General features: G+C 41.8%; 1 protein-coding gene across 7 annotated transcripts in view; it reads right to left on the bottom strand.

Annotated features, from left to right (window-relative positions):
* The window catches only part of MEIS1 (Meis homeobox 1), a 108,476-nt gene that overhangs the window by 12,210 nt on the left and 79,468 nt on the right, over positions 1-16,798 (bottom strand). For all 7 annotated transcript variants that reach the window (XM_061356234.1, XM_061356238.1, XM_061356239.1 and 4 more), the window contains one exon: positions 11,148-11,224. In XM_061356234.1, the coding sequence (XP_061212218.1) occupies positions 11,148-11,224 (77 nt within the window). The remainder of the gene's footprint in view (positions 1-11,147; positions 11,225-16,798) is intronic.

Below are 16,798 nucleotides of genomic sequence, written 5' to 3'. Positions count from 1 at the left end.
AGACATACCAGGGAGGAGTGAAGAGCCAACATGCCCAGGGAAGGACTCCCTGGAGATGCACCTCCCTGCTCTGCCCATCTCCAGTGCCCTCCCATATCACAGGCAAGCTGCTGTTGGCCTTTCCGGTATGCTCTCCTCCTTCTCCTCCTTTCCTCCCATCCACAAATCCCTCTCAGAAAAGCTTAGCTGACATGGAAAGTTTCCGGTGAAAATCCAGGTCTGGCATCCAAGGTGCCTCCCTGCTGATGCCAAGGAGCCTGAGCAGAGGCCATGCTGCAGGTCTTGGCTGCGCCAGGCAGGGCTCACAGCAACCTCATTCCTGACACCGCAATTCCCTTGGGGTGCAAAGCAGATGTAAACTTGCCCTCGGCAGCCAGATGATGTAAGGGGAAATCTTTACATGGCAAAGTGCCAGCAGAGCTGACCTCCCGTCTCTTCCCTGCTCCCAAATCCCAGCGCAGCTGTACTCTGCTGATCTCCGTGTGCCACAATTAGCCTTTAAGGAATATGGCAAGGATTCATCTAGTAGAGCAGCACTAAGGCTGCTCTAACTCCCGCCCAGGACAGCACTGGACCCCATACAGTGCTGCGGTTGAGTACACAACACGCTACCAGCCAAAATCTTGCCTCCCACAAAAATGCTCTCCCTGCCCAAGGACTGGTGCTGTGTAGCCACTTTTCCACTGTATATCTGGAGAGCGATTTACCTCAGTGCCATGCAGTGCACTGGCTTTGCTGAGAAAGGGATGTATGCACTTCAATAAGCAGACCATCCCACAAACATCAAGACCTCCCAAACGCTTGTGGTAGAGGGTGCGCAAGCTCTGGAAGCTCTGAGACCAGCCCATGCTGCGATGCACATCTCCCAGTTCAGTGTTTTCTCTCAGTTCTGAGGGGGGTCTGAACCTCAACTTTCCATAGGAATTTTCAGGAGATCATGTCTGGACTCTGTAACCCAGGCCCTGATCTGGTGCACACCAGGAGCACAACCAGCAGCTTTTCTTCAGCAGATCATTTCAAACCAATAAACCCTGCCACTTGATGGCAGGGATTACACTGGGAACGGGTGAGAACTGATAGCAAAATACTATTTCTTTGAAAACATTCCTCTCTCTTGCGGCAATTTTCTTGTCCTCTGTTGATTCTGCATAATCTCTTATTTAAGGGAATGCAGTGCTTGTGAGAGGTGCCTGTATCATCTCCAAGCTTTCTCTTGCCACACAAGTGGTCTAACTGCAGGGGTCCTCCTTTGAGGTCTAAGGAGCTTTCCCTACATCAGATTGGGAGCCTTGCCCAAACAGCTTTTTTCCTCTGTTCACTCCTTTCTATAAGGCATATGGCATGGAAGCTGGAAGCTGTGCCCAGCCTCCAGCCCAAGCGAAAGCAGAGAGGCTGCTCCCACATCTGGATGCTAGTTTAAGTGTGTTCCCACTCACAGAAGGACATAAGAAATTATCTGTCCACACTCCTGGATGGATCTTCTCACCCTCCATCTGCCACTTCAGGTGTACGGAGTAACTCCATACACTGTCACTCCACACCAGCTCCTCCAGCCTGAGGGACAAGGAGAAGCAAGCCCAGGGTGGCCAAACCAAAAGCCCTGTCAAGTATTTTGGGGGGGAAACACCCAGAGCTCCCCAGAAGATAACATAATGAACTCTCATATGGGACCTGTGATTCATACATGAAATAGGCTTTGACATCACTCTGGTCTATACCCCAAGACATTGGCTCCGGGCAGAGTGGGAAGCTGCGATTCCTGTGGTTACGTCCTTCCCACCACTAGCAAGACAACAAACACAAGCACGTTGGTGTGTTTTATGTGATGTGGGCACCTGCAAAACTGGTTTGATTTTTTTTTTTCCCCATAAACCACAGAAGATACAACTCTGAGTCACAGCCAACCTGAAAAACAACCCCACACTTCTGGACGAACTTCCCCCCAAGACATCCAACTTCAAAACATTGTTTTCTAACCACTACTAATAACCCACTTTGTAATCTACTTTATCTGAACATGATTTCTCATTAAGCGAAGTAATTCATTTTGCTTATAATCCTCCTTCTGACAGCGTTTTAGTCAGGGCAGGGGAAAAGACATCCTCAGAAAACAACACAAACAAAGCACACGGGGAGGTCAGAGGAATGTCAACGATAAAAAGAATTTGTGAGACCACAGAACGCAGAAAGCTTTGGGATCATTCTCCAGATGGTATAAAACACCTTTATGAACCAGGTAAGAAGTCACACGTCTGGGATAAATCTGAATTGAAAAGGAGCTATTGCTATTGCACTTCACCATTAGCCAAAAAAGACTCAAGGACTACAGTGGGCAAGGGAAAAATGTAATAACCCATGAAACTGTTACGTGACCTAGATTTCGCTGAAGAACTGCAGAAGTAATATTTTTTTCAGCAGCATCTGCTGCCATTTCTTTTCCTTTTGTAAAAAAAAGTTAAATAAAAGGCAGCAGCCTCATTAGTGCTAACGCTGGTGTAGCAGCCACACATCATTTACACCAAAATCATTTCAGGGCAGGCAGGGCAAAACACACGCCCTCGAAAGCACGTCCTCGCCCTGCGCCTCTGGCTGTGTTTCATTTTGGAGACGAGAAATTGGTTTAGCCAAGACGGAGGCAGCGTTTGCCCCGTTTTTAATATTTCAGGCTGACTTTTTAACCACGCAGTTTGCTTTATGCAGGTGCAGCTCGGAGCAAGTGCCTGATGTAAGCGTGAGAGAGGGTCTCTGAGGGCACCTTTCTCTGCATTTTGGCGTTTCAGTTTGCAATGGTTAATCGCTCTACACCAATCTCAGCAACTGTTGACACAAAATAGGTGGAGATCAGGTCTGTGCAAGCACAAAATACCAGAAAGGCAAACTATATGTAAACACACTTCAGATAGCTATGACAAGAATAGACCAAAACCTGACTTGCAAAGCGATGACAAACCATTACTCTCTCCCCCCCCTTTTTTTTAACATATTGAAAGTATTTTTTATGACAGAACCATCTCTCGCACTGAAAAGAAACTGAGTCCTGAGGACTGCATTTACAGAAGATGGTGCAGCATCGCAGCATTTGCAACACAGCAATTCCGCAACAAAGTGGAATTTACTTTTAATGCTAAACTCTTGTTTTGAGACAGAACACACCTGAATCTCAGCCTTTTTAAGTAAAAATACCAAACAAAGCCTCCTGACCCTGATCCTGGGGAGCAAAGCTAGGGCTGGAGCAGGGAAAAGAGCAAGCGGCAAATGTTTGCATGGCACTGTTTCATCTTATTTCCTTGACACTTGACAGTACCTTTGTTACAGAATATTAATGCACTGACTAAAAAAGTTTGTCAGGTACAAAACCAGCCCAGAAGAGGATGGAAGGACCAAGGAAAAACATGGTTGGCTTTTTATCCTGCTTATTGACTTCTTGATTGCTGAGCACCTTTTGTTAGTCAAGACTATTGGAAGGTAAACCCCATCTGCACCATGCGATGCTCTGCAGTGGGAACCAACCTTTCTCCCCCTCAGAAAAGCAACTATCTGAATAAAATAATAGTTATTTGCTCAAAGCTCAGGGCACCACTAACCAGTTTTAGTTTGCACAAAATAAGTCCATGTTTGCTCTTGAAATAAATGATGTTTCCTCTGATGGTTTTCCCCAACCTGAAGCCAGGGCCCGTCAGAGCAATGGTTAGGGAAAACATCCTCCCCTGGTGCTCCTGGACAGGGTGATCCCTGTTTTGGGGTAGTCTGGGGTGCGTGGAGACTGCCAAGACTGGACTGAGCAAGGAACCCAGGATCTATCACCTCTCCAGGATGAAAGCTCTTTCTCTGCTCTACCTGAAGTCCTGGATCACTTCTGCCAAAAAACTCTTTATCCACCTCCTCCAAGCATCTGCCCCCTTTGGAAAAACATCTGTGTTTCATGCCAAAACTGTATCACTGCTCCTTAAACCCACATGTCAAAACCAAACCCCGCATGTTTAAACCACTGCGCTGTGCTTTTAAACAGCCTAAGCCTGTGACACAACGGTACCTGATGGCTCTAAATTCACAACTCTGCCCCCTGTAAGCTATTTGCTCAGCTTTTCTAATAATACCTTGGCTGCCTGGCAGTTCTCCAGGGCTGTCTAAGGCATTATGCAAGCTAAACATTTTTTTGTCTTATTTCAGTATTTTCTTATGAGTAACTATACAGGATTTTACCTAGTGAGTTTTCCTGATTGCTGTAATTTAAGAACAGAGAAATAGACTACAGATGTAATATTATTATTACAATTGGCATTCAAGGTGAAATGCATAACAATTAGCTAAGACTTAGTGAAAACATAAATGTAAAAATCTGCTTGAAAAGCCCAGCACATGGTATGTTTAGAACAGCTAATTTACCGCACATATCCGAAATGCTCAAATGGTATAACAATTCACCCAGCAAGATCCTTTTTATAATAGTTTTCTTGGGGTTTTGTGCTTTTCTGAGGAGAGCAGTACTATTTTCACATTGCAAACACCTACTGTCTTCCTTTGGAATAACAAACAATATGCATTCGTTAAACCTGAAACATTTATTATTTCTCATTTCTATTTTTGCCTGCTCTCACGTGTGTTCCCATTAACAAACCAGCTTTTAAATAACATCTGTATACGTATTCTTGAATCACACAGAGGAGAAAAGTAAATAGTTTCCAAAATCTGATGGTTAAGTTCGTATTGCTGAAGGTGAGAGAATAATTTGTGAATGTTTTAACATTTACAAGTAAATAAGTACTTGTATTTACTGTATCTGATTACTGAGAAAAGTATTTGTTATGTTCTTACACAGATTCAAATTGCATCTTGACCTTTTCTCGTTTAATCTGTTTACTGCAACAAAGCCGTAATAGATACATCTGAAAACAAGCGGATGTTTTATTTGCCTACAACTAAAAATGTGATATGCTGTGCAAAGTGGCAAACTGAGTATCTTGCCTATTTATTGTAGCCTGTGATTTGGTAGGCAAGTGGGGGTGAACGTCCACCCCTGTGCATAGGACCGGCACCTGCTTTTGCTATGCTCCCTCCCTGCTCGCCTCCTCCCCCACTTACACCCTAAAAATAGTGCTTAAGTGGGACTAAAGTGGTGCACTGGTCATGTGCTGGCCTTTTGCTCAGGCGAGTATCACCCTCAGCAAAGGAACTGAGCGAAGATGATGCCTATGCTAAACACCTAGACCAGTGAAGTGGCTGGCATGGGGCTTAACACATGGGAATCACTGGACAACATTATCACTTGTATTTGGGAGTGTTTTGGGGTGTGCTTTAGATGCACCAAATCCCAGGCATGCTATGATTAAAAAAAAAACCAACACAGTGGGAAAACAGGGGCCTGGGACTGTTTTCCAAAAGCTGGCAGGGTGGAGAGCTATGCAGCCGCTCCTCCTTCCTCTTCACCTCTGTGGAGGGGTGGGCAGGGGCTTTTCTGCCCCATTTGCATCTGGCCCCATCAGCATCCTCCCATCTGCCCTATCTGCATCTCTCCATCTGCCCCATCAGCATCTGTCCCCATCTGCATCTTCCTCATTCACTGCATCAGCATTCCCCCATCTGCACCTCCCATCTGCCCCATCAGCACCTACTCCCACACCCCCCACCTGCATCTCCCAATCTTCATCTGCCCCATTTACATCCCCCCATCTGCTCCATCCATAAGCCTGCCATCTGCAAGCCAGGCTGGGCATGACTGGTGAGCAGATGGGAAGGACACCCCTTGTAGTGGTGCTCCCAATTCAGCACTGGATGCTGGGGAGCAACCCAATGTGAGAAGTAGAGAATCCTCCCATCCCCATCATGCCACCCTGCCTGCCGTGCCACAGCAAAGCTCTTCATACTCTGCCCCATGCAACTACCACAGCAAAGATCTACCACTGTTTACCCATGAGCAAAGAAATGCACGGATGAGAAGATTTCCTGCTGGAGGGGACTTGTGATGGGGCTAAAAGAGTAATAAGGTATTTCTGGGTGTCCATAGCCTGAGATGGCTGTGGTAAACACAATAAGGTGGTCTGGTCTTCCTATCACAAACCCATCTCAGATCTTTCAAACTCATCTTCAGGCAGGTCTTGAGTCATTTTAAAAATTTCTCCCTTATAAAGTTTCAGCAGAAATAACTTCTGCTGTCTCCAAGAATGAGATTAGGGAAATTTACATTATTTGATCATTTTTTTCCAGTGTGTTTGATCGGAGTTTGGTGCGTTTTTATTGCAGGCATAGGAAATTATACACAAAATTGACATTTAAAGAAGCCAAGGTCATAAAATCAAGAAGTCAAGAGTTAGGAAACTATATTAGTAGAGCTGCTTGCACCCTATTCTTTAATCTACTTTATATGCAAACAGTTGAATTACCTGCTCATAGTACAATTTTTGATAGGGCCTAATGTTTCAGCTACCCTAATGATGATTATGCCTATTATAAGAACAGGCCAAGGCACCATAATGTAGAAAAGTTGATTTCAAAAGAAATAAACTTTGTCAAAGTTGGATGAATAAGGCAGCAAATGGCAAGAAAAGTAAAGCAGTCCTGGCTGAAGCAGCTGAACACTACACTGGAGAAGAGAATTCAGCTCTACTGCTGCCTCGGACTGCTCAGGAGCTACCAAGTATGTCATCAAACCCAAATTCTTCACCAGCAGTTACTGATTTTTTGCATCTCTCCTCCATACCCAACACTGGAGGCTGGCATGTATCATGCTCTAGGTGCTCAAAACATGGAGTTTTGGTGGTTGTTGGACCTTAAATGAGGATAACTTGCTGTCATTTTGAGTCCCAGACCCACCCAAAACTGGTAGCTGTGCTGGACCTGGACCTCCCTGAGCCTCACTTCTTCACATGTGAACTGGGACAACTGTATTTTCTCTCTTTGCAGGAGAACTGTAAAAATACTATACAGACCCACAACCTTTTATGCATGTATAGGCAAGCGGAGGTCAGGGAAGGACTTGGGTATTACAGCAGTAAGCACCATAGGAAAGCCCAGCAGTAATTATTAATTCCATCTTCAAGCATGGTTTGAATACAGCTCAACAAACAAAGCACTGAAGAATGAGGGGAAGATAAAATATTGACTAGCTGCTCCATCACTGTCTGGTCTGTGCCCTAGATAGCACAAGGGTATTTTGGAAAAAGCATACTAGAAGCACTTAATTAAAAGCTGGAGCTTTAAGGATTTGTATTTTCAAACTTAACCTTTTTTTTTTAAAAAAAAGATTATTTTAATATAGTTGCATGCAGCTCTATTTAGAGAGGTAGTCACATATAGACATGTACGTATTGAGAGGTTATATAGGCACATTATTCTACAAATATACAGACATTTATCTGTGTTATCTAGACTTTCCTAAAACACAGACAAGCATGCGACACCTAATGCAGCCCTTGATGAGAATTGCTCTCTCTTCTCCAAAGAGTACCAGCAGTAATTATTTACCATTAATTCTTAACAGGAAGAGATTCAGCTGGGATGTAGTAAACAAGAAAACTCTATAGATTGTTCAATATAGCCTGGCTGGCTCTCAACTGAGGTACAAAGTGATCGGATCACACCTCCTGGATATTTCAATCACAGTTTTTATCACCAGTGAAAAGCACTTTATTAACCTGTACTTGGTCAGGTCCCTTCCATGTTCATATACTCAACACTCTCCAGATCATGCAAGTGCCCCTTCTAGTTCACATTACCATGCTTCAAATCCTAAAATGCTGTGGGGTTAAACAACTAACAAGACAGAGACCTGAAGGGTTCATTTAGGCTAACGACATCTTGACCTCTGCTACCTTCCTACTTTCCATAGATTCTGGTTTTGCTGGGGTTTCTTTTGTAATAGGGTAAGGGCTTCCTCTTTCCAACAACAGAAACATCCAACTGTGGCAAAAAGATGGTCCTAAAAGGCAACAGTGGTGATTCACAAGCGAAATCATCACATGTGCAAAAAAAAAAAAAAGAAAGAAAGAATCCTCCAAGTGGGTTATTTCATTGCTTCTAAAAAAAATGAAAAAAAAAAACCCAAGGAAAAGAGGCAACTTAAAACTGTGGTATTTTTAAAGACGTGTCCTACCACTGATGCATTTCCTGGCATGTCTCACATCATCACCCCTTTCCTGTGACTTCTCCACCATCAATAGGAGTTGTGTGCATCAACCCGGGGAGCCTGAACACCAGGCAGAAATGTGTATGTATGTGAAAAGCACCGTTTTCTTCGTTATGGCAGAGAACTGAAGTATGCAACTAGCACATACTGTAAAGGCATTCAAAATATGACAAAAAAAAAAATTCTTCAAATGCTTTCAATCTGCAGAAAACAAATGCTCTCTTCACTGGCTGCTCTGTGGCAAACTTCTAATTCTATCCAGAAAATCCAGCATTCCCAGTCTGGGCTAACGACCATGCTACCAGACATGAGTTTATGTTTTTCATGCACATTTCATGTATTCCCACATGCTGTGTTGCTGCCAATAATTTATGACTGATCTGCACCCAGCCTGCCCTTCAGCATTTTATTTAATCTCTGCAACAGTGATTTACAATGACTCATCATTAATACAAAAATGTACATGTGTGTTAACAAGTTTGGAAGAATCTAAGAAGGAAGGCAAAATTTTTTGCAAGTCGTGGCTGAATGACTTATGAGCCCACTGAAGAAAAGCAAAGCTAACCAGAAATGATACACTAGCTCGTCTCTGCAGAAAACAATTTAAGCAGGAAGAGTTTTTCTCTCCTGCATACCACCTTAAAAGGAAAAGGATTCATCAAAAGATTGGGAAAGGGTTGCCGCATACCCCCATGGATTTGGGAGGGGATGAGTAGCTCGTTGGTCAACCCATGAATGGATGTTTCTTGAGGATGTACATATATGTGCAACCTGCACGTTCTGCCATGGCCTCACAGCCTCCTTGTTCCTTAGCATCCACTACAAAAAGCAGGGGCTGAATTGCTGTATTTTGGCATTTCTGCCCACCACCTGTGATTTAAGAAAGCCCTGACTGTCCCTATAGCGTTAAATCTTTGCACAGCTGGGGAGAGAAGGGGAATTTGTCAATAATTTACACAATTGTAACACCACAGCAGAGTTACCAAACTAGCTCAAGCAGAGGAAGCCTGCCCTACATCCACAAGACTTCAGTTATAATGTATTTTGACCTCCTTTTTTTTTTTTTTCTTTCTCCTTGCACATAAGGAACTTATAAAAACACATCTGACACAAAGTCAGAGTAAAAACTCCTCAAATCTGAGCCAAGATGGGTACGGAAAAGCACCCTGGAAAGCCACTCGAGAGAATTACCACCAGCTTCAGTTCAAAGCATCTTATATTCATAATGTCAAAAACATTTTTTGATGAACCATCCTAAACAGACACACTTGCCCACAACAAACCCTATGTTCCCAGACCGCTCCAAAGCAGCACACACTTGCTCCACCCCATCGTTAAATAAAACCCCTGACAAACATACACAGCTTCTCAACTGGCCAAAGTGCCTATCATTAAACTGAAGGACAACCATAACAATTAAGAGTATCGCCTGGATGAAGGCTGGAGGATGTAAAGTTGAAGCAAACACTATTTTTTTCTAGCTGAGCCAAAATACTGTGGGTCACGTTTCCTTATGACACGTATTTCATGTTTAGTGCCTTTTATTCCTCCATTTTAAAGTAAGTATCTTGGAAGCATACTTCACATACACTAAGTATTTGGTATTTTCTTTTATTCAGTGTCTTAAAGGGCTTCAAAAAATTGATCTCCCAGGGCTGCTGTGGGGTCATAGAAATTGATAACCCTTACAAGCTATGCTTATGTGAGCCCGCCTGCGTCTCCCAGATAGTGCACTTTGTAAATTAATCCTCCAAAGGCAAATATATTGTAAGTAGCTTGTTATCTCTAAAGTACTAAATTGAAGAATACACGGGATTATATTGACAGAAATCACATTTTCTGTAATGGGGTTTAATATATCTGAAATCTCTCCCACAGGCTCCTACTCTCTCTGAGAGGAGGGTTTGTTAACGTAGGTGCAATGGACATCAAGACCAAATTTATTCACTAAAATGGATTAGGCCATGTAATCAGAGCTTCAGTAATATTAATCTCTGACACTTATTGAACGGAAAAATAAACCAACTTTTGTCTGCAAACTGGCATTCCTCCCTCCCTTTTCCCCAGCAGGCTCGCTGTTTGCCTTGGCCATTTTCTGGGTATTACTTCAAAGAGGATAAGGTTTCCCATCATAAACACTAATCTAAAAATATTAGGACAATTAATTAGATACACTTAGTTTTACAAGGTATTAGATTGCAATACACTTCAAATACGACACTTACTCTGGGATAGTGGGAGAAACCTGCATTTCAATGCAGTGACAAAGGGTAATAAATCAAACTTCCTTTTTTTAAGGGTTCACTGTTGTGCTTTTATACTTAAATCACAAGTAATTTTCACTGGTTGCCTTCACCACATCCTGGACAGTTAGCAACCCAAAATCCACTGTAGGAAACAGCACAGATCCCAATTTCCTTCAAAGAAATCACTTCTACAACAGATCAGGTGCTCCAGCAACCCTTAGCTGGAATAAATAAATAAAATTGTCCCACACTGTACTTCAGCAGCAGAAAGCCAGATTGTCCTCAAAGTTTATTCAAGCTTTCAAAACCTGGACTTTTAAAACAAACCAGTAAAGAGATGGAAGGATGTCAGTCAAAAAGGAAAACCCTACTACAAGCAAAAAAAAAAAAAAGCAAGCATCCCAAAACAACAATACGTTCTGCAGAAATGGCACCAACTGCCCCTTCTTTTCACCCAACATCTCCACCTCTTCCAAGACCAAAGTTCTCAAAATGAATGTGGCTTCCTATTAAAGAAGACACATCCTCAGCCAGAAGGAGTGGTACTCAAATGCAAATACACTGAAATGTGCCCAAGAAAAGGGAAAATAAATATGGTTTGTTTTATGCAGTAGCAAACCTGTTAGTTCCCATAACTGAAACAACTCACTCACCTATATCCCCTATGCATCAATAAACTGCTGGGGAGGAGCAGGCAGGGCAACGTGTGTCCTCAAAAATGCAAAGCATTAGCCAGAGGGTGCCAGCAGCCATATAGAAACACCAAGGAAATTACTTACCAGTTGTTCACTTGAAGTATAGTGAGCCCTGTGTCTTGTGCCAACTGCTTTTTCTGTTCTTCTGAAGGGTAAGGGTGCTATAAGACACCAAAATAAATACACATATTTAAAACAATGTTTTGGGTTTTTTTGCCTGCTTTTTATTTTAAACTAAAAAACAACCCCCCAAACCAAACCAGGAGTGTGACATCTCTTGAAAGGTGAAAATGCTGAGGTGTGTCACTCTTTTATAATTATTAATGGGCTACTACATCACTTAATTAATGGCAGTAAAAGACAAGCCAATTATAAAGATTAGTGAAGTGGAGAAATAACTGCTTAGGATACTGGCAGTACCCTGATACTCAAGAAGGGTATTTGTTGCATTAGCTGAAAGTTTTTGCACTTGTCTCAAACGAGTCAAATCACCTCTCCCCCCCCCCTATTTCACAGAACAATAAAGACTGTGATAAAGCACTTCTCTCTAAAACTAAAACACACTGATGTTGTCTGAGACAGTGAAGGCAAATCTTGCCAGTGCCCCAAAACAATTTGCAAATAAGATCAGCAACCTGAACATAAACAAACGCCTGGGTTTTGAACACAGGCCAACACAAGGTCAATGATCAGCACATTTTTGCCTGACATTAACATAGCTGGGCTGCACTAATCCTAAGAGACAGAAAATAAATACTGGTTTAATTGAAGATAATGTTAAAATTCAATCATAAGTTAAGTTTCTTGTGAGAACTTGATTGCTTTCTCAGAAAATTCTCTTCTGCATGAATACAGATTGCTTAATAAATCAACAGCAAAAAGCACATCAAAGTTTTAAATTTAGAAACATCATTTCTGGCTTTTCCCTTCACGTAAAATTGTCACTATCCAAAAAATTAAAAAGACAAATATTGCAAATGTAACAGCACCAAGGAAAACCCCTGTTTTAAGGGTCTGGCTTAGCTTCTAACCTGAACACCCGAGTCTGAGTACACATCGGATTCAGACCTCGTCTGCTACAAGGTACTTACTATTTCAATAAAGATAATTTGATATAACTGGTTAGACCTTATCCCACCACCCCATTTAGCAGTTGGTTGTCACAAAGTATTTGCTGTTATACATACATCCCTTTTTTTCCCAAAACATTCCCATATTCTTTGGATGTATTCTTCAGCATAATATTACATGAGATGTAAACTGAAACCCTGTAAAGCATAAGAATTTAAAACCTTGTAAAATTCCACAATCTTATTGGTATCGTAACTATTTAGCAGATTTTATATATTCTTGTAAACAGCATATCTGACATCTAACAGCTATTTTACATGCCTGCATCACCTCAACTTTACCAAACAGGAATTTCTGTAGTAACTATGGCAAGTTCCTTGTGCCCAACATGCCCATTTCAAAGCCCACCGCTGTGGCCACTGGCTCCAAAAGATATTTTTTTCACCCCAAAACACTGGGGAGTTTCCAATTATTTAAAAAATACGATTTCCCTTACAGTAAGCCTACAGGTAACTTGTATACCTGTAAACCACCCCCTATATTTTCTGCATGAACCTGAAACAGCCTCCCCGTGGTTGACATGGGGAAAGGGATTTTACTTCTTTTTTATGGGCAATTTGCATTTTATACATGCAAAAATATAGCATTAATTTTATCATCTACCTTATATACACGTTCATCCACAACAAACACTTGTACTGGACTTAATGTCCATCTACCTGAACATAGTATTTTGCTCCTCTTAAAAAACCCCAACCCTATAGAGATGATTTGTAATGTTTTCATCTTTATAGCTTACTTCCCATTTCATTACTTTGCTATCAAGTGCTGACAAAATTATTCCCTTTTTTTCTTATTTTGCTTTGCCACCTTACATGTGATCTAATTTTAAGTAATTGAACAAACTGTGTCTAATTTCATGCAGCAAGCAATAATTACTAGACAGCCTCTAGCTATTGGAATTGAGAACTCTGTCTCCATTAAGCAATTTTCAATTGTTCTGGACTTTTTTCCAAATAGACAAGACTGGATAAAATTAGCCATCAGAATAATACAGTCACTGTAAAAATAATTGCTTTAAAAGTCCCAAACCCCAAATTCCTCAAATTGCAGTAAGTTTAAGGTCATCCTATTATTCTTTTTTTCATACCCTAGCATAGCATAAACTTTTAATTTAATGATAAATCTATAATTGCCATAATCACATGACAGACTGGGACTTCACATAGCTAATCCCTCTTAGCTAAAGGTTCACAATGCGGCAGGCTTTTCAACTATGATTTGGTGGGGTTTAAAATAATCTTAAACACTGGGCATCCTTATTATATAAGCTTTCTGTGGCTCGTACAAGTTGTTCCTTTGTAGGCTAAAAAAAAAACCCCATAATAAAAATGACTTGACAAAGAATCAGCATGCCACAGGCTAGGTTGCTATAAAAACATTCAAAGCCTTGTTGCATTCCCACCCACAGGGCTAGGAAGGCCTGCGCTACAGGCAAAGGCAGACATCACATTGCAATGGACAGAAAGAGGGAAACCCTGAGAACTGCCATTTTATAAAGAAATAGGAAATCCAGTGGAAACTTGTTACTGGTCTTTATTTCACCTGTGCAAGACTGACAGGTGCCTTCCAAAACCTTTCTAATGGTTGCTCAAAGGGATAAAGACACATGCACAGAGTTATGAGTATATATGTATATTGTACTTGTGTGTGTGGATAAATTATATATCTAAATATTTATACAAAATATGCATCTTAATGAAATAGTTTAGTTTTAGGTAGTCCTGGCACAAGCAGGGAGTTGGACTTGATGATATTTCTGGGACCCTTCCAACTAGAGATATTCTATGATTCTATGAAATATATAATCACATTAAAAATATATATAAATATATATATATGGACGTGTGTGTCTAAAAATACTACACTGACTTCAGTTGTCAAGTCTACCTATCACTCTGGATCACTTTGGGATATCAAAGCAAATTGTGCCACTGTTCAATAAACAGTGACTTGAGACCTTTACTTTGTTGTGTACATTAGCTCCTACCATTATCTCTTAAAAGCTTAATTATTTGCAAACAATTGATCAAGATGGGAATTGGAGAAAAGAGACGCCGGACCACCGGGAGAGCTGCAATGCATTAGGAGAGCAAACAGAATTACCTTTAGGTCTTATAATCAGAATTAACGATTGGGACCGTACGCGGGGCAGTGCAAGAAGCTGTAACACTCTTACTGGAGTGTTTTCCATTTGATCTGCATTAACACCTCGAGTGAAAGCCATAAAACGGTGATTACAGATGGGAAGGCTGACCCTCCTTCCCAGAACCAGCCCAGCCTGTGTATACTGGAAGGCTGCAGACAGGCTTCCTTGCCAAGGCCAGAGGAAACGGGCAAATCCAAGGGGAAAAAAATAAAAAGTAGGAAGCAAGCAGGTTGAAAAAAAAAAGGGCATTTGAAAGAATAAGGCTGACAGCAGATAAGGACTCTGAATATGGCTCTGGTATTTTCTGATCATGCCTGCTGCTGCTACAGCGCCACAGAGCAGCATCCACCGAATGGTATGAGACCTAGTGCTTTTCCCTTCCCATAAATCTAGCGCTGAAATGCGGATTGTTTGGCACCATTAATGTGTTTTTGAGGCTCTGTGGTATTACTTTTAATAATGACTTAGTACAGAAAGTGATTGCTTAATAACACCATCAAAGTCTGCATGCAAATGAAAATTATCCCTGGGGGATTTGCCCAGGGTAATATGAACAGTTAAGGAACATTTGAAAAGGTAAAAATAACTATGCAAAATATGAGTCAGAGCAGTCATTTTAGCAGTAACAAAGAAATCAAAGTGACAGAGAGAAAAATGTAACTTTCCATCATATTCTCTTGTCACTGTTTTATGAATGGTATTTAGAGAGCAGCAGTCTTAATAAAAGCCCCCTTTCAATGAAGCCGAGGTCATTTTTAGCAAAACAAACAATAAGACTCTTTTTTTTTCTTTTTTTTACCACCTTTGACTACAGCCACTGGGTAAAGTCTCCAGCAGATACAGATGGAAAACGTCCAAGATTGTCTCTTAATGATACCCCTTGTCCAAGTGTACTCCTTTCCTCAGATTTTCCACCCCAGGCTGCAAATGCTAGATGTCAGGACAGCAAAAGGCTTTATCTTATCTGTAATGCGGTATCAATAACACTGGTTCCTCTCTGCCTTGCCCACCATAACAGCACATTGTAATGGTGGCAGAAAAATATGAAAGTAATCCTGCCCAGAGTTTACTGCTCAGATAACAGGAGGCAAACCCACCCCTTTCACCCCAGATTACTAATTCCTTGTGGCACCAAACTGCCTTGACAGCACTGCCAACCAGCCCTACCATAGCATAGAGGCAGAAGCCACCCCCAAGCAAAAGGTTGCATGTTACATTATAAGGGTGTCGTGGCAGCTATCCAGCATTGCCCTTATCACAGCAGCACCGTCGCTTGGCTGACCACACCGGGAGAACCATTTCGGAAGTCCTTTTATCCCCTTCCTCCAGCCCTCTGCCTTCTCCAGAGCACAGTGTAATAATGCACCAAAGTGAAATGACCTTGAGGTAAGCTCTGGTAGGTGATGGGGAGAAACTACCACCCAAAAAAATTTATGCCCTCGGGAGTGTTTATTAACTGTTTTCTAACCTCAAAATAAAAAGAAAATACCCAAGACTAAGATTTTCTTGTTTCTGAAGAGTAACTTAGCTTACACCTAACTCAGCCGTCCAATGACAAACTGCACATAGATTTTATGCTGAACTCTCAGTCCCTGCTTTACCCAAACTTGTCGAGGGTTAGCTAAGGCACAGCCATTTGGGTCTCTCCATTTCCCTGCTTCCTCCTGGTTTGTATTCAAACTGTTTACATTAGTGATCAAGTTGATCTACGAGAAATTATTTATTTTTTTAATATCCATAATGATTTCCTATTGTCTCTTAGCTTTATGAATTAGTTTTACTGTTGCAGTGAATGCTTTTTTTGTCTCCTGACTGCACATTATCAAAGGGACACTTTGTGCCTCCCATTTGCATTACAAAAGCAGTGCATGGTGTATTCTAAGAACAGAGCTTGAATTTATAGCAGTCGAGTCCTGGATCCTCACACATGCTGGCCTCTGAAAGAATAACGGGGGTTCCTGCATTTGCAAAGTAGCCAAAAAATGGTTGGATCGATATCCGTAAAGTCACAAGATTGTAACCTGCTTTCTTCATCGGCCACCAGTGTATTTAGAGGGAGCGATAAAGAGAAGGCGCTGAGCCCCCTTGCCTATTCTGCAGGCTGTGTGAATTGGTTTACAGAGCATCCCTGTGACCTGCTTTATATTCAGGCGAGGCTGTAAAAAGTTGCCAAGTTGAGGTGACCTGCTCGGGAAGGGGGAGGAAATCAACTCGGAAGCTGCAAACTCGATCCTGTTTATCCCACGGGACTGGCTTGCACATTGGAGGAAATACTAAACACCAAGAAGGAAGTTGTTTTATTAGAAATGCATCCATGAGGCTGGGAGGAAAAAAGCCTGTGCAAAGTTTGCACAGTCTTTTCCTTGGCTGAGAGCAGTGAGTCAGCCTGATAATGCTGTTGAAGTGTGAGCTGGCTTTGGCATTTAAAACTCCTCGTTGCTTTTTCAGCGCAGCA

The sequence above is a fragment of the Neopsephotus bourkii genome, unplaced genomic scaffold (assembly GCF_033783945.1).
Source record: "Neopsephotus bourkii isolate Nb327-2 ecotype Australia unplaced genomic scaffold, CSIRO-AGI_Nbou_v1 NB_845, whole genome shotgun sequence".
In the NCBI taxonomy this organism is placed as follows: domain Eukaryota; kingdom Metazoa; phylum Chordata; class Aves; order Psittaciformes; family Psittacidae; genus Neopsephotus; species Neopsephotus bourkii.
This window is presented reverse-complemented; position numbering and strand designations above follow the sequence as displayed.